General features: G+C 50.3%; 1 protein-coding gene and 1 pseudogene across 1 annotated transcript; one reads left to right on the top strand and one right to left on the bottom strand.

Annotated features, from left to right (window-relative positions):
• Positions 1-2,140: 2,140 nt before the first annotated feature.
• LOC123396221 lies at positions 2,141-3,513 on the bottom strand (annotated as a pseudogene).
• Positions 3,514-11,715: 8,202 nt separating this feature from the next.
• LOC123396210 (polygalacturonase-like) lies at positions 11,716-19,138 on the top strand. Its single transcript, XM_045091237.1, has 3 exons — positions 11,716-11,746; positions 12,037-12,133; positions 18,004-19,138. Exons 1-3 carry the CDS (start codon positions 11,716-11,718, stop codon positions 19,136-19,138), a joined length of 1,263 nt encoding a protein of 420 aa, XP_044947172.1.
• The last annotated feature ends 4,280 nt before the right edge of the window (positions 19,139-23,418 follow it).

The raw sequence follows: 23,418 nt of genomic DNA, 5'->3' as shown, positions 1-23,418 counted from the left end.
TCTCGAACCCGCAGGGTCTGCACACTTAAGGTTCGACATTGTTTTATGCGTATTTGAGTTATATGGTTGGTTACTGAATGTTGTTCGGAGTCCCGGATGAGATCACGGACGTCACGAGGGTTTCCGTAATGGTCCGGAAACGAAGATTGATATATAGGATGACCTCATTTGATTACCGGAAGGTTTTCGGAGTTACCGGGAATGTACCGGGAATGACTAATGGTTCCGGGAGTTCACCGGGGGGAACCTACCCCGGGGAAGCCCATAGGCCTTGGGGGTGGCACACCAGCCCTTAGTGGGCTGGTGGGACAGCCCAAGAAGGCCCTATGCGCCATAGGAAGAAAATCAAAGAGAAAAGAAAAAAAAGAAGGGAGGTGGGAAAGGAAAGAAGGACTCCACCCACCAAACCAAGTTGGACTCGGTTTGGGGGGGAGACCTTCCCCCCTTGGCTCGGCCGACCCCCTTGGGGCTCCTTGAGCCCCAAGGCAAGGCCCCCCTCTCCCACCTATATATACGGAGGTTTTAGGGCTGATTTGAGACGACTTTTCCACGGCAGCCCGACCACGTACCTCCACGGTTTTTCCTCTAGATCGCGTTTCTGCGGAGCTCGGGCGGAGCCCTGCTGAGACAAGATCATCACCAACCTCCGGAGCGCCGTCACGCTGCCGGAGAACTCTTCTACCTCTCCGTCTCTCTTGCTGGATCAAGAAGGCCGAGATCATCGTCGAGCTGTACGTGTGCTGAACGCGGAGGTGCCGTCCGTTCGGCACTAGATCGTGGGACTGATCGCGGGACGGATCGAGGGACGTGAGGACGTTCCACTACATCAACCGCGTTCACTAACGCTTCTGTTGTACGGTCTACAAGGGTACGTAGATCACACATCTCCTCTCGTAGATGGACATCACCATGATAGGTCTTCGTGCGCGTAGGAAAATTTTTGTTTCCCATGCGACGTTCCCCAACATTATCCCCTTTGCACACAATCACAAATTCACAATAGAGTAAAATCATAGCAGCGAACACTACATTAACAAACAACTGATTTGATCTTGAATCGTTTCTACTGAGAATACCATGTAGGTATGCACCAGGTCATAAACAAATCCCCACTGAGCCTCCCTCCTGCTCATCATGTGTGAGGCCGTGCAGCTCATCGAGTACTTCTACTACACATAGAGTTTATGATCTAGTCCAGCTCAGCTTGAGAAGCATCAAGACAAAATACGTGGAGTTCAGGTGTGCAGAGTACATGTGCAAACAGGCTATTTGGGATCTTGTTCAAAGTAGGAAGAGGGTTACCCTTGTTGGCGATGAAGATCTAGCTGGGTGTCACCAGCCTTGTTGGAGATGAAGATCCAGCTGCCAGCCTGGCACCTTGCTCTTCCTAACCGACGCCAAAGTGTCTGCTCCTTGACAGGCGTCCTCTCCTCGAAGTTGAGCGCGATGGTTTCCGTCGACATAGCGAATAGATCGGCGGCAGTGAACGGATCCGCGATGGCGTTTGGGGCGTGATTCCAGTTATCGCAGCAAGGGGTACTCGATCCAAGGGTCATGCGGAGACCCTTGACGTAGGAAACAACCCGAGGGGAGGCTCCTTGTTCTTCGATCAGGTCTTGATGGCGTCCATGGAGGGCATCGGGTGGCGGGGTGGCATCAGCGAAGCGGCGGCGGGTGAGAACCCTAGCTGGGTTACCGGAATAAATTAGGAAGGGCGTGGCCAGGGATGGAACGCGATCGTGTTGGTTTTCTTCGGTGGGACGACGACGAAATAAAATCGGTGACGAAAAAAACCGAGAAGTGGTGGACGAAAAAAGATCGATGAACGCCGGCTATCAACTGCCCCTTTAGGAGTAGAGAAAAGTAGTAGCTCATTCCAAAGGCAGGAGCGAAGCAAAGATTAAACTTGGCATGCAAACTCTTATTTATTCAGGAAACTGTATACCTTGCAAATTTTGTATCTCTGCCAGTAATCATATAACTGATACATGGTATATGATTTGTCCAGATACTAATATTTACATATCCGAAATCTTGAGTCCTTATCCACAAGGATATATTTATTTTGCACATACAACAAATTAAGGGTTATACTACAATAAGCATGTTGTTATTGTTGTTACTTGTTGTCGTCGTCGTCTCAGCAGGTCTTTGGAACTACATTGCTGCCAGCTTCGGTTAGCTTGGCGTTGTTGCATATACTTGTTGCCGAAGCGTGCTTGCCCCCATGAAAAATAAGCTTCACGTCTTGCAACAATACATCGCGGCATGGAACGGTGTCACTGCAGTCCAGCTTGATGGCCTCTTTGGTCGCGCTCGTGCCCCGTATGTTTTTGAACCTAATGTTGCTGAACTCCACGGCCGAAGTTTGCTTCTTACACGCCTTAGGTTTGGTGGGATCAGCCGCCGTGCAGTAGTTCTGGTCGATGATTATGGGGTTCTTGACCTTGTCCATAGTTATGTCCTCGAAAGTGATGTCCTTGGCGTATCCTTTTCCTCCTTGCCACGACTTTACGCGCACGCCGTTGGTCGTGCCGGAGAGGTGTGCCTTGTAAATTGTTATGTTGGAGACTCGGGCTTCGGAGTTGTTGTCGCCTAAGCTTCCGATGCTGATCCCATGGCCGGGGCCACAGGTTATTCTCGAAGCATAATGTTGCAATCCAGGATCTTGATGTCCTTGGTGCGAGCAATGTGAATCCCGTCGTTCATGGGGCTGTCGCCGGGGGCGGTGATGGTGATGCCCTTTAGGTGCACATCCTTGCAGTCCTCGACCGACATGTGGATCTGCTGGCTGTTCAAGAGCTTAATGTTCTCCACCGTGAGGTTGTTGCACTTGCTGAGCAGCAACGCCATCGGGGCGTCCGTGCACTTGAGCTTCTTGTCCACCCGGCACGAGCTCTTCCACCAGTTCTCGCCGTTTCCGTCGATGGTCCCGTCGCCGGTCACGGTGAGCCTGTCGACGTTGACGAAACCAAGCCACTTCCTGATGTTGTCTTTGGGCCACGCTGATCGGCTGGCTGGAGCCAGCAGCTTGCCTTCGAGCCTGAAGGTGACAGGGGACTTGCATTTGCCGGAGAAGGTGGTCTGCTTGAGGAGGTACGTCTTCTCCCTGGGGACCAAGAGGGTGGCCGGCTTAGACGAGGAGCAAACAGCGGCCCATGCTTTCTGGAACGCGGGCGTGTCGTCGTGTTGGCCGTCGCCGACGGCTCCGTAGCTCGCAACGTCGACCTCAACGGCGCTTTGACTCTGAGAAGGCTCGGTCTTGTCCACGAGCAGTTTACGGTGCCCACGAGCCGCTGCTCCGTGGTAGCTGCGTAGGTCGAGCTTCGTGGTCTGAGTATGCATGATCTTCTTCCGTCTTAGGTTGGGGCGAACGTCCTTGCTGGCGGCACGTCTACCGCCGGCGGCGGCGGCGATGCTGTCTGCGTGAGCAATGGCCGGCACCAGGAGGAGCAATAACAGCACGAGGATCAGAACCGTCGCTAGCACTACCAGCCCACGGCGGAATGACATGTCCCGGCTGATCTGCGAACTAGCTAGCTACCTCGTGCGTTGCGAGCTTGTTCTCTGATGCGTTGCGTTGTGTTGCGAGCTTGTTGATTGATGGGAAAGGCAAGGCGTTGCATATATAGGGCGGACAAAGCTTTGGCAGGTGGTTCGAGTCGGGTAACCACTAACCAGCCGATCGACTCGGGATCTCAGTCGGATGTCTCCGAGTCCGAATCCAACTCTTGTCATCCTGCATGTACGCGAGTGATACGTACGCACGTACATACCACCAAGCATCTGATGGGCGTCCATCTCTCTCGTAAAAAAAAAAGACCTATACGATCGGGTCGTACGTACACCCCCGATCGGTGAGACCATATCCTGCAGCTGACACACGTAGCAGAACGGATCTCAAAGCAAGAGGCAGTCTGAAATCCCGTTTTCTTGTCCGGCTGCCTCTGGTGCTCGCTACTCTGGATCCGCCGCAACTCTCCTTCTCACTATGCCGTGGAATGACAGCTGCTTTGCCTAGTTGCTCTTACCCTCCATGCATGGTCGTGATTCTCGGCGGATCGGCACCTCGGCGCGGTGCTCCATCGATGCCCGCGCTGCACACTCTACCTAAATAACTGCCTATGCGCACGGCCTTTTCTACGTCGATGGCTTTTTATGGGAACCATCAACATAGCTAGACATATGTCAATGGCCAGCTAATAATCGTCGGCATAAAAAGTTGTCCGTATAGTTCGAAACATGCCGACGATTGTAGGCATAGAAAGCCCGCCGGCATATCTTTGTTTATGATGACGGCAGCCGTAGGCATAGGTCAGCCGTCGACATACACGCGACCAAGGTGTCCTCGGGGACTGATGGTGTCGGAGTTATGCCGACGGCCCTCACGGCGGCCATAGGCATACATTATATTATTTTTAAAATTTTAAATTGTTTCTTTTTTTAGTTAAAATTTAATTAAATTCAATCTGACTTATCTAAATTAAAAAACGCACAACTTATATATCGTTTTTGGATATAATTTTCCACAGATTATGAATATTCAGTTTGTTTTCACTTCTGAGTATGTTAGAAATATGACCTCATGTACTTTTGCATATAGGTCCTTGTACTTTGTTAAAATCACAAGTAATTGATACTTACTTCGATTTTGACAACTTTTATATGCTTTTTATCATACTCTTGAAAGGATTCTCTTGCTATACTATGTTTTCAAATTTGAACAAACTGAAATCATGTTTGCTTCAAATTTATAGAAAACACACTTTTGTTTTGACTTTTTTGTATATTTTTTATTCATTGGCCAAACGAGACAAAAAATTATATCTATATACATCAGAATGTTTCTTGGAGTGTTTTGGTAAGCATAGACGTCCGTCGTGTGGCTGCGGGTATGCTCCCCTTCATGGACGACACTCCCGCCATCACTTGGAGGGGGGTAACATGCATGTCGGGTAGAGCCAAAGAGATGCCGCCATCACTTGGAGGGGGGGGGAAACATGCATGTCGGGTAGAGCCAAAGAGAATGCAGTGATGGTTTAGGCCCATACCATGTTTGGGCATGTTCCTATGGGTTGACATATCACAATCAGGTAGAAGAGTCCATTGGTCCAAGGTCATCCGGTGAAAGTCAAAGGCCGGGTCGGGTTAATGGGCCTAGGGTTAGGCCTGTCGGGGTCAATGGGGCTAGGGTTAGGCCGGTCGGGGTCCTTCAGGGGCTAGTTATTCCACCAAAACATCGCATGGGTCCTTTTACATGTCTAAAAGTGGTGTGGCATGCGTAGACGACCATCGCGCGACTCTGAGGTTTGTCCCCCGTCCACGGACAACACTATCGCCAAAACTTGGAGGAGGGAAACATGGGCGTCGGGTCGAGTCTTAGGGAATCTAGTGGCGGGTTGGGCCCACACCATGTTCGGGTTTCTATGGGCTGACCTATCATAACCAGGTGGAAGATTCCATTTGTTAAAGCCAGTCCGGTGAAAGTCAAAGGCCTAGATCTCTGAGTCAACGATGCTAGCGTTAGTCCGGACGGGGTACTTCTAGGCACAGCAATACCACCAAAACATGGCACAAAGTCATCATGCATGTATCGAGGATTTCCGGTATCATATGACTTTTCGTGCATTTTAACGGGTAGATCTGGCATGCTGCCGAAGAATATTCGCCCCCCTTGTGGTGGGTCCTGTTGGGCTCTACCGTAGGTGCATCGCATGCGAATTAAAATTTTCCTATGTGCTGAACAACGAAGAACATGCTACGAAGATGGATCATAGATTGTTACCACTAGACCCGTGTGTAGCGGAATTAGAGTTGGCGCAGTGCGTCCGCGTGGTCCATCTCCTCCTCGTCCGACCACCCTTGAATAGCCGGTTGACGGATCCTCTCCCTCGAACAGCCGGTCACCGGATCCCGCGTACAGGTTCGCCGGAGCGGCGCAAGTGCACCGCCTCTAACGATACATTTGCGTGCACGAGAAACATCGTGCAGCAAACTGCTAGCTCCAGATCACACGATCGGCGGGGGCGAGTGGAGGTAGCCAGTTGCAACACATGCAAAGCCCTAATGACAGCGCCGAAGTGATCAATTAATTAAGTGTGCGCACCTCCCAGTATATATAGGCATCCAGCGCAGGCTGAACTCTTGGGCCTCGCATGGATCCTAAATCCCATGTGTTCCCACCCTTAAGTGCGTGACCCCTTAGGTTCTCGTTCACTTGGTCGCGAGTTAGATCACATCTGACTCGGCTAGTCGGTAGCGGCCTTGAGCAAAGCATGCGGACTCCAAGTGTTTGATGGGGCTAGTTAGGTGAACCTGTACTCTGTACTTCTATTCCCTTTGCCACATGATATATGTTCTCGTGCATAAGGAGACATGGTCATCCTTGTTGCAGCACAACCTCTTTCTCTTTCCGATGAGTCTGACCAACACTTCAGATTATCTCATAATCCTCATCGCAATGCCATGCTTATCCAGGTCGAACCACCCGAGGGGGCCACAGTATATCTCTCCTGATCGGAGGGGCAAATCCCATCTTGCTCGACCATGTTTCGAAGCATGGGTCTGGACAAGCCCGGAAGCTACCTTTGTAACTACCCAGTCACAGAGTAGCGTTTGGTCGGCCCGAAGAAAGTTTGTCACCTTCCCAAGTACATGTGCCAGCTCAGGACTTAGGACATCACTAGTAGAATACAAACCTTTTGTCCTCAACATTAGTCCCGGTTGGGTTTCGAACGGGACTAATGTGACCATTAGTCCCGGTTCCAATGGCTAGGAGTGGCCGGGGGCACGACTAGGATAATTCCTGGCTCCTGAGAGACCTTTAGTCCCGGTTGGTGATACCAACCGGTACTAAAGGGTTGTGACAGGGTTGCGTCATGCTCGGGCCCCTGCGAGCCCCTTTAATAACGGCTGGTATCACCAACTAGGACTAGAGATGGACCTTTAGTTCCGGTTTGTATTACCAACCGAGACTAAAGATATCCCTATATAGATGCTTCTTCCATTCCGAGCCCAAGCTCTAGTCCGCGTGGTCCATCTCCTCCTCGTCCGACCACCCTTGAATAGCCGGTTGACGGATCCTCTCCCTCGAACAGCCGGTCACCGGATCCCGCGTACAGGTTCGCCGGAGCGGCGCAAGTGCACCGCCTCTAACGATATATTTGCGTGCACGAGAAACATCGTGCGGCAAACTGCTAGCTCCAGATCACACGATCGGCGGGGGCGAGTGGAGGTAGCTAGTTGCAACACATGCAAAGCCCTAATGACAGCGCCGAAGTGATCAATTAATTAAGTGTGCGCACCTCCCAGTATATATAGGCATCCAGCGCAGGCTGAACTCTTGGGCCTCGCATGGATCCTAAAGCCCATGTGTTCCCACCCTTAAGTGCGCGACCCCTTAGGTTCTCGTTCACTTGGTCGCGAGTTAGATCACATCCGACTCGGCTAGTCGGTAGCGGCCTCAAGCAAAGCATGCGGACTCCAAGTGTTTGATGGGGCTAGTTAGGTGAACCTGTACTCTGTACTTCTATTCCCTTTGTCACATGATATTTGTTCTCGTGCATAAGGAGACATGGTCATCCTTGTTGTAGCACAACCTCTTTCTCTTTCCGATGAGTCTGACCAACACTTCAGATTATCTCATAATCCTCATCGCAATGCCATGCTTATCCAGGTCGGATCACCAGAGGGGGTCACAATATATCTCTCCTGATCGGAGGGGCAAATCCCATCTTGCTCGACCATGTTTTGAAGCATGGGTCTGGACAAGCCCGGAAGCTACCTTTGTAACTACCCAGTCACGGAGTAGCGTTTGGTCGGCCCGAAGAAAGTTTGTCACCTTCCCAAGTACATGCGCCAGCTCAGGACTTAGGACATCACTAGTAGAATACAAACCTTTTGTCCTCAACATTAGTCCCGGTTGGGTTTCGAACGGGACTAATGTGACCATTAGTCCCGGTTCCAATGGCTAGGAGTGGCCGGGGGCACGACTAGGATAATTCCTGGCTCCTGAGAGACCTTTAGTCCCGGTTGGTGATACCAACCGGTACTAAAGGGTTGTGACAGGGTTGCGTCATGCTCGGGCCCCTGCGAGCCCCTTTAATAACGGCTGGTATCACCAACTAGGACTAGAGATGGACCTTTAGTTCCGGTTTGTATTACCAACCGAGACTAAAGATATCCCTATATAGATGCTTCTTCCATTCCGAGCCCAAGCTCTCCTTTTCTCTGTTGGAAATATGCCCTAGATGCAATAATAAATTATTTATTATTATATTTCTTTGTTCGTGATAATCGTTTATTATCCATGCTATAATTGTATTGATTGGAAACTCAAATACATGTGTGGATACATAGACAAAACAATGACCCTAGTAACCCTCTAGTTGACTAGCTCGTTGATCAAATATGGTCAAGGTTTCCTAACCATAGACAAGTGTTGTCACTTGATAACGGGATCACATCATTAGGAGAATCATGTGATGGACAAAACCCAAACTATGAACGTAGCATATTGATCGTGTCGTTTTATTGCTATTGTTTTCTGCGTGTCAAGTATTTGTTCCTATGACCATGAGTTCATATAACTCACTGGCACCGGAGGAATCCCTTGTGTGTATCAAACGCCGCAACGTAACTGGGTGACTATAAAGGTGCTCTACAGGTATCTCTGAAGGTGTCCATTGAGTTAGTATGAATCAAGACTGGGATTTGTCGCTCCGTGTGATGGAGAGTTATCTCGGGGCCCACTCGGTAATACAACATCACACACAAGCCTTGCAAGCAATGTGACTAAGTGTAAGTCACGGGATCTTGTACTATATGCACGAGAGCTTCTTGGCACATTGCAATGAGCAGTGGGACTCTGCGAGCAAGTACATCAGCGACTTCATGATCGCTAATAGGGACAAGGAAATGATTCTCCTGCCTTATCATCCCACGTAAGTTATCCGCGAATATCCTTTCGTAAGTTTTGATCATTCCTTTGCAAGCATGGAGGCTAATTTGAGCTCTGCTTATTTTGCGCAGCGGGGGGGGGGGCGTCCTCATCTTTCTGTATCCACAATACTCCTATGCTCTGTACTTGGACTCATCGATGAACATCAAGAAGAAGGATTACACACACATAAAGAGTTTTCTCAATAGTGCCATTTTCACCTACAACCTTACTGGTGGATATATCCAGGTGAAGAAGTACAGGAATAAAGCGTCGGCTTTCGGCCATAAGACTAACTTCTGGTGCATCCAGCAACCAAACAGTAGTATGGCTGATGGATTCTACCTCATGCATCACATGATCAAGTTCACAAGGGATGGACAACGCCTTTGCATGTCATCTAATTCCGGTGATGCCGGGATTATCAACTCGGCCTGAAGCATAGGAAGCACACTCGATCATTGAATCCAAGCTGAGTTTTATCACATCTAGTGTGAACTTGCCCAGGTGATCATGAAGCAGGTCGTCAAACAAGGAGGGATGTTCTACCATGGGCCACTGAGCGGGAGACTGTCCAAGATGTGCTACTCGCTCAGGGTCTGGACCTAAATCCTTTCAAGAAGCTCAGGTGCTTCCTCCCTGACTATGAAGATTGGAGCTTCGACATGGAATAGTGATTGATGATGACAATGTGTGTGTCCAATAATAATTAATACTACTAGTCTTTCTATGAACTGTCGTACATCACTCTAGTTAATTAGTTTGTGTCTGAAGAACTTTGTTATTTATATATGTTTACTGCTTGTATTCTGCTAACTATGCCTCTTTGTGTTTCTCAAGTACATTATGTTGCATATTATATATCGTTGAATTAATCAACTTACGATGCAGGTACATAGATCGGAGATGGCGAAGGACTGCTACGCCGTATTCATATTGAGGGTTCCAGGAGTGTACGACCACTGGCCAGACGCTGAGGCCTAGGTGGACAGGTACCCGGGGGCTAGCCACAGAGGGTTCAACAGCAGAGTCGAAGCGGAAATGAGTTACTTGAGGTGGATGCTACGGCAAGAGACGGAGCGAAACCGGTGCCTCAAGAAGTACTACATAGTCGCGCTCTTGGTCATGCTAATCGCTCTTCGCTTCTACATGATGGTTTAGATAGGGATGATGAAACTTGTGGGTGTGTCATGACTTGTGTGTATCGCTATTTTTGAGATTTGATGATATTTGTGTTGGATAATGATGATGATGATGATGATGGTATAAATGATGAGACTATTTTATGTGTATGATGTGATGACAATAATGCATGTTTATCATGATATGATGAAACCACTGTATAGAGCATGCACAAATACGTAGGGGGGCATAAATACAAATTAAATTTTGAAAGCAGGAATATTATCCGTAGCGCTGGAAAATTAGCAGTAGCGCTTTATTTATTCCAGCGCTACTGCTATTGTGTATACAAGTAGCACTTTATATTCCGTGCTACTATTAACAGGTTAGCAGTAGCGCTGGCCCCAGCGCTACTAGTAAGGGAAAACCCAACCCTACTGGTAGCCTTTCTCCTACTACTGCGAACGAAGATTATCAGATTCTTCATGCCACCAAACCAAGTCTGACATACACCCTTGCTTACTCCATCACCGCGCTTCCGACTACACTGTAGCTGTGAGCAATGATACTCAAACGAATCGTACATTTCTGGATGACTCGCTTTGAGCAGGAACTGGGAGTAATGATCCTCTACCTGCTGCCTAGTTGGAAACCCTTTATAAACGGTATTGTTGTAACCGTTCACCTGTTCACGACATTTCTCTGACGAATCATACACTCAAATAGATCTCCCTCTACACACCGCATACCACCTCATCTATCATAGAAGAATATGATTTGAACAAGCATAACAGGAGAAACAACAAAAGTTAAGAAGAGCACGAGGAAAACCTACCCAACATACGCATTAATGATTTGTATTCAAGTTATACTCCGAGGCTACAGATCAACAAGTACATTGACTATACTTCTCCTAAAGTTGGGTGATTGGTAGCATACATTCATCTAGCATATTCATCTAACATTTCATCCAACATGAAGCATTCATAACATCTAACATATATATCTAGCATTCATCCAAGCTCACCAAAAAAATGATGGCGCCGTCCGGAGGGGGTGCGGGTGCCGGCGGGGAGGGGAGGGCGTCGGGTGGGGAGGGGGGAGGGGAGGTCGTTAGTCGGTGGAAAATGAAACCAAAATGAGAAAAGCTCAGTGGGGAAGGAACTTAAGTATCCCGCATACCTTTACCGAGAGTATGTCGGTGCGACTCTCAGATAAGGTAAACCTAAATCTCCAGTTCACATTTCCTGGGGTGCTCTTGGTAAAGATAAAACCCTATAACTCGGCAAAGAGTCAACCCTGGATCATCTTGTGCCGAGGGCATTTCTAAGGGGAGCTCTCGGAAAAGACATAATCATATTATTCATTTTAAATATTTAGCAAATAATACAAAACTTTTACTGAAAAATGTGACCATTGGGACCAAATTTCAGGTAGAAAAATATTTTTTTGACGTGTTTTTACCGAAGGCGACGTAGCTGCTCTCGGTATAGTTAAACCGAGTGACGGCGGCATCAGTTCCCGACGGCCATGTCACGTGGCTTCTCTTCGCCGAGAGTAGCGCTCGGTGGCTGCCTAGTTTCTGTTTGCCGTTGTTCGCGGTGAGCCACTGTCGGTAAAGGAACGTTGTTGCCGTGAACCCTTATTTGCCGAGGATGGCTCTCGGCATATATTTGTTTGCGAAGAGTCCGTGATTTGGTTCTCGAGGAAGAGCCTTACACTCGGCGTATAAGAAAATTTCAGTAGTGGTCCAGAGATAACATTTTTTTCCTTTTCAACTGCTTAATCTATTTTTGTAACATTTCCTCGGCGTGTTTTCATTCGGCATTGGTGAGTCTTTGATACTGTATCGGTATCCTCAAATAACTGATCGAAAATTGGCCAAGCCCGCAGCCAAACAATTCAGCATACAAGTGAGCCTCATCTTGTGCCTCGCCAAAAGAAAATAATTTATTGTTATCAAAGTTTATCTTAAGAGCCGAGAGATGTTCAAGCTTGGCTCAGAATTGAGGGCGACCATGTGGGTCGTAGACAAGGAAGAGAGGAAGCTACGGGACAGCAAGGTTGGTTGGAGTCTCGGGGACGGCGTGCTCCTCTGCTTCGTTGGTCGCCGCTGTTTCTTCGAGGACCTTGCGAGCGACGCTGTTTCCGGCAGGCGGGCGGGCGGGCGGGCGGGCTGACCGGCGGACGGCCCGACGGGCGAAATTGGAGTTGGGGTTTGGTAGGTGGTACCTGTAGCATATTGGTGAGGTTGATCGACCAACGGATCAGGGGATACCAAAATCCGACTACGCCAGGCAACCATGGGCGCAATCGGAGAAGAAGGTTCCCTCGGGCAAACCATGCATCTTCTCTAGGCCGTAGAACAAGGACGAGTCGGGCGTGGAAGTTAAAAGGAATTGTTTGCCGTGGTTAGCCCCAACCGGCTGGCATCTCTTTATATTAATTAGATCAACTTGTATACAACAAGGAAATACAAGAAGTATACAACACGTACACGTATATATATAGAAAATACAACTCTAACACCCCCTCAATCTAAAACGCCGTGAACAAGGTTAAGATTGAAACTAAAACGACGAAGTGTGAACTGAGAAGTAGGCTTCGTGAATACGTCAGCCAACTGATCGCCAGTGGAGATGAACCGAACATCAAGAGCACCCAAAGCAACCAGCTCACGCACAAAGTGAAAATCAACCTCGATATGCTTCGTGCGTGCATGAAAAACTGGATTGGCAGACAAGTATGTGGCGTCAACATTGTCACACCACAACACCGGAGGGCGAGAAAGAAACACACCAAGCTCCTTCAACACCGACTGTATCCATATAGCCTCGGCGGTGCCATTGGCCAAAGCCTTGTATTCTGCCTCAGTACTAGAACGAGAAAATGTGGGTTGCTCGCGAGAACTCCAAGAGACGAGGTTGGAGCCAAGAAATATGGCAAAACCGCCCGTAGACCGACAATCATCAGGACAGCCCGCCCAATCGGCATCAGTGAAAATACTCAGTCCCATAGAAGCGGAGCGCCGGAAACGCAAGCCAGTAGACACGGTACCTCGGATATAACGAAGAATTCGCTTCACTGCCTCATAGGTGACGGTAGTAGGTTGCGACAAGTATTGGCACACCTTGTTAATAGCAAAGGACAAGTCAGGACGTGTCAGAGTGAGGTACTAGAGACCCCCAACAAGACTCCTGTACTTGAAAGTATCCTCGGAGCTCAATAGTTGGCCTTGATCTCGAGACATTTTGTCGGAAGTAGACATGGGAGTAGTACCAGACCGACATTGCTCCATGTTGGCCCGGTGCAAGAGATCAAGAGCATATTTGTGCTGCGACAAGACCAGACCCTCAGAATTATAAGTGGCCTCAATTCCAAGAAAATACTCCAAGCGCCCAAGGTCCTTGATAGGAAAAGAACCAGAAAGAGTGGTAACCAGTTTCTCAACGGCAGACGAAGAGGACCCAGCCAAAACAATGTCGTCAACATAGACAAGCATATATATGACAACCCCATGATGATCAAAGATGAACAGAGAGGTATCGGCCTTGCTAGCAACAAAACCGAGCTGATGAAGCTTGTCACTCAAACGGGCATACCAGGCACGATGCGACTGTTTGAGATCATAGAGAGCACGCTGTAGCTTGCAAACATGCCGAGGGTACCGTGAATCCTCAAAACCGGGGGGCTGCTGCATATACACTTCCTCAGACAGAAAACCATGAAGGAAGGCATTACTCACATCAATCTGACGAAGACGCCAACCACGAGAGACAGCAAGAGAAAGCACCAGGCGAACGGTGACTGGTTTAACCACAGGACTGAAAGTATCATGATAATCTATACCATACTGCTGTGTGAAGCCTCGAGCCACAAGCCTCGCCTTGTATTTATCAACAGAACCATCGGGACGGAACTTCGTTTTGAAGATCCATTTGTTGCCAACAATGTTAATGCCAGGTGGATGGGGTACCAATATCCATGTTTTGTTAGCCTGAAGTGCCTCCAACTCAGCCTCCATAGCAGCACGCCAAGCTGGCTCAGAGAGCAGTACGATGAGATGCAGGCTCCACAATAAACGTCCGGCAACGATAGGGATCATATCGAACCGTGCCATCCCGATACACCTTGGGACGAGAGATATTACTGCGTCGTCGCGTGACGATGACCTGTGTCGGTTCAGCAGCGGGAGGCGCTGGAGGCGGCGACGCTGGTGGTGTAGAGGACGTCGACGAGGGCGAGGAAGCGGCCTCGTCACGGGCCGGAGACGGGCCAGGCGAAGAAGCCCCGTCAGGAGCCGGCTAGGTAGATGACCGCGCTGGCGACCGAGAGCGAGACCGCAGGCCGTGGTCGACAACCAGGACCGGCGTACCGGCATGGGCGGGGTATGCACCAGAAGTGGCACGAGAGGCCGACCCGGGCGAGCCTGCATGCGAGTCGTGCCCAGGCGTGTCAGCCGAAGCATGCAAAGGCAGTGCCGATCCGGGAGCAGCCTGCGTGCCTGCGTGCAAGCGGGCCCCTGGCGTGCCGCCCGAAGCATGCAGAGGAGAGCCAGGCCTAGGCGTGCCACCCAAGACATGCAGAGGCGGTGGCGCAAATGGAGCAAGGGCGTCGAGCGGCGAAGTTGACGTCGCGGGGACCTACACAGGAGAACTAACAACAACACCAGGTGCATTAGCTGGTAACAAGGTAATGTCATAATTACGCGTGTCGGTACTCTGAGTAACTGGCTCATCTGACGGAAACAACACGGGAAGGAGTTGAGATACATCAACAGTGGCATCGGGAGTGGCATAGGGAAACACCGTCCCGTCGAACACGACGTCACGGGAAATGTAAATACGACCAGTGGAGTGATCAAGGCACTTGTAGCCTTTATGCATGGGACTATAACCAAGAAACACACACATCCTAGAGGGAAACTCGAGTTTACGTGAATTGTACTTACGCAAACTAGGCCAACACGCACAACCAAAAGTGCGGAGAAAAGAATACTCAGGAAGCATGTTGAGGAGGCGAAACACGGGTGTGGCATTGTTGATAACAGGCGTAGGCATCCTATTGACGAGATAGCAAGCAGTAAGAAACACCTCGTCCCAAAACGGAAGAGGCGGGGAGGAGTGTGCGAGGAGCGCTAGACCCATCTCAACGAGATGACGGTGCTTGCGTTCAGCTATACCATTTTGTTGGGAGGTATGTGGACAAGACACACGATGAGCAATGCCGGTGCGCTCAAAGTAAGCATGGAGACGGTGATACTCACCTCCCCAGTCTGACTGAACAGAACGAACCTTAGCATTCAAGAGAAGCTCAACATGGTTTTGAAAAGTGTAGAAAATGCTCTCAACATCAGATTTATGCTTGATCAAGTATATCCAACAGTAACGACTGTAGTCATCAATGAAGCTGACATAGTACTTAAAACCCCCGGAAGATGGCAAAGCAGGCCTCCAAACATCGGTATGAATAAGCTCAAGTGGTGATGTAGAAACACGAGTAGAATAATTATATGGTAACTGATGACTCTTAGCAGGCTGACAAGCATCACACAGAGAGGACTCATTGTTTGGAGAGCACAACAATTTATTGGAGCTAACAATGGTATGAACTACTTTATTCGAAGGATGACAAAGACGCCGATGCCACTGCTCGGTAGTCAGCCTAACGCCGGAAGACACATGACGTCCAGAGGTGACGACGCGACTGAACGGAAGAGGGTAGAGGCCGCCACGACTCCTACCGCGAAGAAGAATTTCTTCGTGAACTTGTCCTTGACGTAGAAAAAGAATTTATGAAATTCAACAAAGATCTTATTGTTAGAAACAAGACGATAAACGGAGAGCAAATTAGTGCTAAGGTGAGGAACAAGAAGAATATTTTTGAGTTCAATGGGGGCGGATGAACTAGGTAAACGAGAGTGGCCAACATATGTAATAGATAGACATGCACTGTTGGCGACTTGCACTTGATCCGTGCCGTTGTAGCGCTCCCGGATGTTCATCCGGCTCATGTTGTTGGTGAGATGATCCGAGGCGCCGGTGTCGAAGAGACAAGGTTGACTGGGGTAGGTTGGAGAGAGGCAGAATTGCCAGCACGATTTTCGTCGTACTGAAACGCGTGGTTGTAGTGTTGTTTGCACTGGAGAGCCTCATGCCCCCAGTATTGGCAAACTTGACAGCGGGGGCGCTCGCGCCGGTTGTTGCGCCTGCCACCGACATTGCCCTGTCCTCCTCCGTCATTGCCACCACCACCACCCCCTTGGTTGGGGTGGTTGTTGCCGCGGGAGGCCTGCTGGCCACCGTTGTACTGGTCGCCTCCTTGCGAGCCAGTAAGACGACCCCCGCCGCGGCCGTCGTTGCTGGTGTCGACGAAGATGCGCCCCCCCTCCACGACCGTCGCCTTGCCGCGCCACGGCGTTAGCGGAGGTGGAGAACTCGGGGGCGAAGGCGTTCTGCTCCTTGAGGGATTCGCAGGAGAGGAGCATGGAGTAGAAGTCCGACAGGCTGAGGTTGTTAGCGCCGGCGGCTGCCAACACCATGAGCGAGTGCTGGAGGGACTCGTACTGAGGCCCGAGACCGACGACGATGTAGTCGATCACCTCGGGATCGGAGAGAGGCGAGCCCGCCTAGGCCATGGCGTCCGCGAAACCATTCATCTTGTGAAAGTAGGCGGCGGCGGTGAGGTCGTTCTTCTTCAGCGTCGAGAGTTAATGCCGCATCTGGCGCACCCCGGCCCTGTTATGCGCCGAGAACATGGACTCGAGGCACGTCCACACAGAGGACGCGGTGGTGCGGCCGAGGATCTCCTCCGTCATGGAGCCGACGAGGATGCTGAGGACACGCTGATCCGTGTAGAACCACAAGGCGTACTCCGGATTGGGCTTGGTCACAGCCTTGGCACTGTCTCCTTCGGTGATCGTGGCCGGAGGGGCTCCGTAGGAGCCGTCCAGGAAGCCGTACCATCCCTGGCCGGCGATGTATCTTCCAGAGAAGATAATTGGTGCGATCTAGACGCACCGTGATGGTGTTGAGGTTCTGGCTGGTAGGGGCGGAGATGATAGCGCCGACGGGGATGGATGGTGCGGAGGACTAGGACGATGTGCTCGAAGTGGAGAGGGCAAGCTGCAACACGGCGGTGGAGCTCATCGCGTCGAAGTGCTGCGGCGGCGACGCGTAGGCGGTGGCGGCGGAAACGCGTGAGCGAAACCCTAGGTCGGATCGACCCGCTCTGTATATACCAAGTTAAAAGGTATTGTTTGCCGTGGTTAGCCCTAACCGCCTCGCATCTCTTTATATTGATTAGATCAACTTGTACAACAAGGAAATACAAGGGATATACTACACGTACACGTGTATATATATAGAAAATACAACTCTAACAGTGGATTCGTTTCCTACTCAGTGTCCGAGTCGGCTCTGGTTACCCCGACACGAACGACCTGCAAAAACTTTGTCCGCCATATATGAAAGCATCGGCAACGCCTTACTTTTCCCATCAATCAACAAGCTCGCAACGCAACGCACGAGAAGCGGAAGAAAAGTAGAGCGAGCGAGCTAGCGTCCGTATATATGTACCAAAAAGGGAAACTCGCCGATTAGCCCGGACATGTCCTTCCGCCGTGCGCTCGTAGTGCTGGCCACGGTTCTGATCCTCGTGCTGTTATTGCTCCTCCTGGTGCCGGCCATTGCTCACGCAGACAGCATCGCCGCCGCCGCCGGCGGCGGTAGACGTACACGTACCAGCAGCAATGTAGTTCGCCGCAACCTAAGACGGAAGAAGACCATGCCTACTCAGCCCATCAAGCTCGACCTACGCAGCTACCACAGAGCACCTGCTGCCGGGCACCACCGCAAGCTACTCGAGCCTTCTCCCGGACCCTCTCCCGGGCCTTCTCCCGAGCCTTCTCAAAGTGAAAGCGCCATCGAGGTCGACGTCGCGAGCTACGGAGCTGTTGGCGACGGCCAACAGGACGACACGCGGGCGTTCCAGAAAGCATGGGCCGATGTCTGCTCCTCGTCTCAGCCGGCCACACTCGTGGTCCCCAGGGAGAAGACGTACCTCGTCAAGCAGACCACTTTCTTGGGCAACTGCAAGTCCCCTGTCACCTTCAGGCTCGATGGCAAGATGGTGGCACCCGCCAGCCGATCAGCATGGCCCAAGGAGAACATGAGGTGGTGGATCATGTTCCGCGATGTCGACAGGCTCACCGTGACAGGCGACGGGACAATCGATGGCAACGGCGAGATGTGGTGGAAGACCTCCTGTCGGGTGGACAAGAAGCTCAAGTGCACCGACGCCCCGATGGCGCTGCTGCTCAGCAAGTGCAACAACCTCACGGTGGAGAACATCCAGCTCCTCAACAGTCAGCAGATCCACATGTCAGTTGAAGACTGCCAGGATGTGCTCCTCAAGGGCATCACCATCACCGCCCCCGGCGACAGCCCCAATAACGACGGCATCCACATTGCTCGCACCAAGGACATACAGGTCCTGGATTGCGACATTAAAACCGGCGACGACTGCATGTCCATCGAGACTGGAACCGAAAACCTCTACGCATCGAGAATATCCTGTGGTCCGGGACACGGGATCAGCATCGGGAGCTTAGGCGACGACAACTCTGAGGCCCAAGTCTCCAACATAACAGTCTACAAGGCGCACCTCTCCGGCACGACCAACGGCGTGCGTATGAAGTCATGGCAGGGAGGAAAAGGATACGCCAAGGACATTACGTTCGAGGACATAACCATGGAGGATGTCCATAACCCTATAATCATTGACCAAAACTACTGCACATCGGCCGATCCCGCCAACCCTAAGCCGTGCAAGAAACAAACTTCAGCGGTGGAGTTCAGCAACATTCAGTTCAAGAACATACGGGGCACGAGCGCGACGGAAGAGGCTATCAAGCTGGACTGCAGTGACACCGTCCCATGCCATGATATATTGTTGCAAGATGTGGAGCTTACTTTCCGTGGGCACAAGCACAAGCACAAGCACGCTTCCGCAACAAGTGTGTGCAACAACGTCAAGCTAACTGAATCTGGCAGCAATGTAGTTCCCAAGACCTGCTAAGACGACAACGACAACAACAACACACGCATGGTTGTTGTACGTACAACTTTTAATCTCCCCTAATAATAAAGCGCAGAGCGTTTCTGTCGTCCGTCGCTGGCATTTTTGCAGAAAGGCCCTTCTGTTTCTTAAAAATCAACCCGCGGTCCTTTTGTAAGTTAAAAACGTTTCGTTCAGGTTATTTTTTAAAACTGCCCCCCGTAATTTTCAGCATTCAACCGCGGTCCACACGCATGAACTCACCCTCACCTCCGGATCTCAGCCGCCAGGAGGCGACCGGCCCCGACGACGCTCGATCCGGTGATGCGTCGGTGCGCCAGTCGAGGCATCGCCGCCGCTGCCACGAACGGCCGCGCGGCCGGTCTTCTTCCCCGGCCATCTGCCGCCCTGTCTCCTTCCCCTCCCCCTCTCCTGCGCTCCTTTCTTCATCCAGTGCAGCTCGACGGCTGGGCTCCCGTCGGCGAGGTCGTAGGCGCAGAAGGTGCCCGCCTCGTTGGCCAGGGGACGTGTCTAAATCCCCCGCCTCCGGCCCTCTCGGGCTTGGGGCGTCGGACCAAGCACGGCAGCACCGGCGGCGCCGTCGTGGGGCTGGTACCGATGCTCACCACCAGCACTGGCTGCAAGATGGTCGTGTTGCTCGGGCGCCACAGCGGCAGCAGGGCCCTCCTCCGGCTGCAGGGCTAGCTGCACAGGGCCGTGCGTTGGCTGATGAGGATGAGATAACAGGAGCTACGCTCATGGATTGGTTGGAGTAGATTGATTCCTTGATTGGGAGGACACTGTAGGAGCTTATGTGTCACAGGCGTTAAGTGACATATCGGCCTAGACAGATAATCCAAACCGAGAGCTATATCTTCTCGGTCTAATCGGTCATCCAGGATAGGTAGCAACATTGGGCGACAGGGAGGCAGTGGCCGGTGGCTCACGCTTGGTCGCAGGCGACAACTGTTATGGTCGGGTTGGAGCACATAGGATCGGTGGATGGGTTGATGTTGCCCAAGAGCAAGACGAGATCGGTGCCTTCCTCAAGACGAGCTAAGCGGCGCCAATGCGAAGGACGATTTGCTTCTGTACCTTGGTTACGTAATTGTGAATTGGCCGACAATAATTCAATTAACTAGCGAGGCTTTCTTTTGTGTGTCGCCTGTGTACATAAAATACAATCCAGTTGCTTAAGGCAGGAACCAAGCAAGCAGCTTCTCCACCATGCCCATCCAGCAAGGTGTCATCGTCGCCAGATCTAGCAAAATACAGCAGTAATTTCTTCTCTGGCTCCCAAGTATATATGATGCTTTGTACTGTCGTGTGGATTAACTAATGCTCACATACAATGCTGGGACTGAAGATTATGGATTTAGTAGTGTACATTATACACACATTGGGAAATGGTGCAGGCCACCTACACAATGACAGCTGTCACGCTGGAGCAGCGGCGACTACTCTAACTGCCGTCTATCTTCGACAGCCCAACGGTGCTCTACCTCAATTCGGTCTGAATCCATTTTCGTGAAGTTCGGCGCCGTGAAGAAACAATGAAGGTGCATGTGTGCAGGTGCTAATATAGATCAACTGCATACACATACATATTATCAGTCATCACAGCATAAATCAACAACATAATTTAATTTTTTGAAGTGGTAATTAGTTTACATAGTGGACAAATTATTTAAGTTTAAATTATTAAGGGTTTTTAAATAACTTTAACATGAACTTCAAGACTATATTTGATAAAATATGCTCAAAATAGAAAATAGTTGCAACATAATTTCAAATATAATTTTGTATTATTTGAAAGAAGCATCAGAGCCACGAAAACTAGCCGAGGAGGTTTGAGAAAGAGCTCACATGGCAAATATGTCAGCCAGCTTGGCTAGTGCACAACTTGAACGCTAAAGCAGGGTCGAGCTAGCAGCTAGGCTCAGTCGCAAGGAGCGTTCTCAAGGTCATGAGTGGCAAGGGAACATGAATGAAGTGCAATATTGAGGTAGATAACATGGGCTTATGGGGTCTTGAGTCAGACTTACCGGGCTAATGACATTTGGTTTTTTTTATCCCGTTGCAACGCACGGGTATATTTACTAGTTTTTATAACGCCCATAGTAAGTATTATAGTTTGGTGGATATGGATTCGAAATTTATGTACTGCAAATACTAGTATCTCGACAAATTATATACCTTGTGTCGCTTCCTGGATAAAGAAGATACTGAGTTGATCAATTTGTAGTGCCCCAAGTGTAAAGCTTTCTCTTTTTGTAACCTTACATTTAGGACCACCTTAACTTTGTCATGAGAGCTATCTATGCATGTATGACTTCATGTGTCACCTTGTATTCCTTCTTTTGCATGCATGCATCCATGTCATACCATTCTTACCATGCCTTGTGTTGCTTGCATCTATACCTTGCATGTCTTAGAGTGGGTTTTGTAATTTCATGTGTTGATGCCATGTGATGATGGTGTGTGGTGTGTAGGAGTGGTTGCTAGGTATTTTCAAAGCTCATTGCAATTTCAAACCCTTTCCCTTTCCTATTATCTCATGTTCAAAATTCCATCTTCCCAAAAGTTGCTTTAAAATGTCTTGTGTTTAGAGGTTATTGTGGAGATGATGATGTGATGATTTGGAATTTTATTCTTGGTCTTGGGGGTGAATATAAATCACAAAACAGATTAGATAAATGCTGTTTTGGATTTATGAAAGTAGCCCCATAAATTCTGGAAGTATTTTATTTAAAAGGCTTATGTATTTTCAGGCCCAGGGGCATTTTTGTTTTGATTTTTATAATCAGTAGTTAGTCCTGTGGGCCTTTTTCTTTCTCTGTAATTAATCTAATTAGATAATAACATGTCCAGGGTTGTTTCTCTATTTTTTTTCTCTGGTGGGCTTCCTCCCACTCAGAGAGGCCCAGCGCCTCCTCTCCCCCTCGCGACAGCAGCCCAGCGCCGTTCCTCTCCTACCTCCCGTCGACGTCACCTTGTACGACCATGGCTCGACCTCCCGATCGCCTCCCCCCAATCCAGCGGCTCATGCACGTCCCCCGAGGTGTTTTAAGCTGCAGGAACCTTCCTCCATCCCTAGGGTTCCCTCTCCTTCCTCCAGCGCCGCCGCCACCTCCCTCCTTTTCTCCTCCCTCTCCCTGGTAAGTTCTCTATAGAGTAGGAGCAGAGAGAGAGAACCCCTCGCCGCCGTCTACCCCGCCTTCTCCGTCGAGCAGCGCCGGCGGCCATGTCCAGGGGCACGGGGACGGTGCCCGCGCCCCATTTTCGTCCTCGATGAGGTCGAGGGACGTCTACAACGCCGGCCAGGAGCACGTCAAGGCGTCTGCTCCGGTGATCTGCTTCGTCTACCTCCGTTCGACATCAACCTGCAACAGGGCCTTCTCCCGCGCGCCTCCCTCCTCTCCGGCCGGCCTCCTCCACCGAGCGGCTCCTCCTTCTTCCCCGAGGTGAGCCGGTCCTCTTCCTCCCTTCTCCCTCGTTGGATCCGGCGAGTAGGTTGCAGGAAGCCCCTGCCCGTGCGGTAGCAGCAGATGTTGGTGCACTTTGGAGTTGTTCCTATTGTGTGCAGTAGCAGTAGGGTAGTTCTTCCTCCTCGTAGTGCAGCAGGTATAGCGTCTTGTTCTCCCCGTCGAAGCGCAGCAGCAGCAGCAGAGAAGCTGGTGCCCCTTCCCTGTCGTCGGCGCGTCTCTGGCGCGCAGTTGCAGAGCAGGAATCTAGTGGATGTGGTGGTATTCCTAGAAATGCCCCCTCCTTCTGTCAGTAGCCGATTTGTAGCGCAGTGGTTGTTGTCTCTGTTTGTTCTCTCGAGGTGCAGGGATCGAATCCCCGGTGGTGCATCTCCCCCTTTTATTTCATTTTTTCTCGGTTGATAGTAGTAGCAGCAGCAGAGAGGTTAACCTGCCATGTTCCCCTCCTCTGTCGAGTGCATGGTGACTAGTAGAGTGGTAGTGGTGCTCTGGTTTACCAGAGGGAGTACTGGGTTCGAATCCCAGGAAGTTCCCCCCTTTTTTTTCTCTTTGCTGCAATATTAATTCTTCTTTGCTTTGTAGTTCCTGTTACAATCATAGGTGGTCATGGCATCTTGTTTCTATTTTATTTTCTTGCTGTTATATCTATGTTAGGTGATGTAGTGTGTGGCTTGTGAGAATTGCATGTGTGTGTGAGGCCATATATATATGGAGTAGCTTTACATGTTGTGTGTGCATGGTGGTGTTACCTAGTATATTATCCTAGGTAAAGCTAGAAAGTGAAGTGGTAACTCGTGTAGCTTCTTCTTTGTTGTA

This window comes from Hordeum vulgare, chromosome 1H (assembly GCF_904849725.1).
Source record: "Hordeum vulgare subsp. vulgare chromosome 1H, MorexV3_pseudomolecules_assembly, whole genome shotgun sequence".
Lineage (NCBI taxonomy): Eukaryota > Viridiplantae > Streptophyta > Magnoliopsida > Poales > Poaceae > Hordeum > Hordeum vulgare.
The sequence above is the reverse complement of the archived record's forward strand: the minus strand, read 5'-3'. Positions and strand labels throughout refer to the sequence as shown.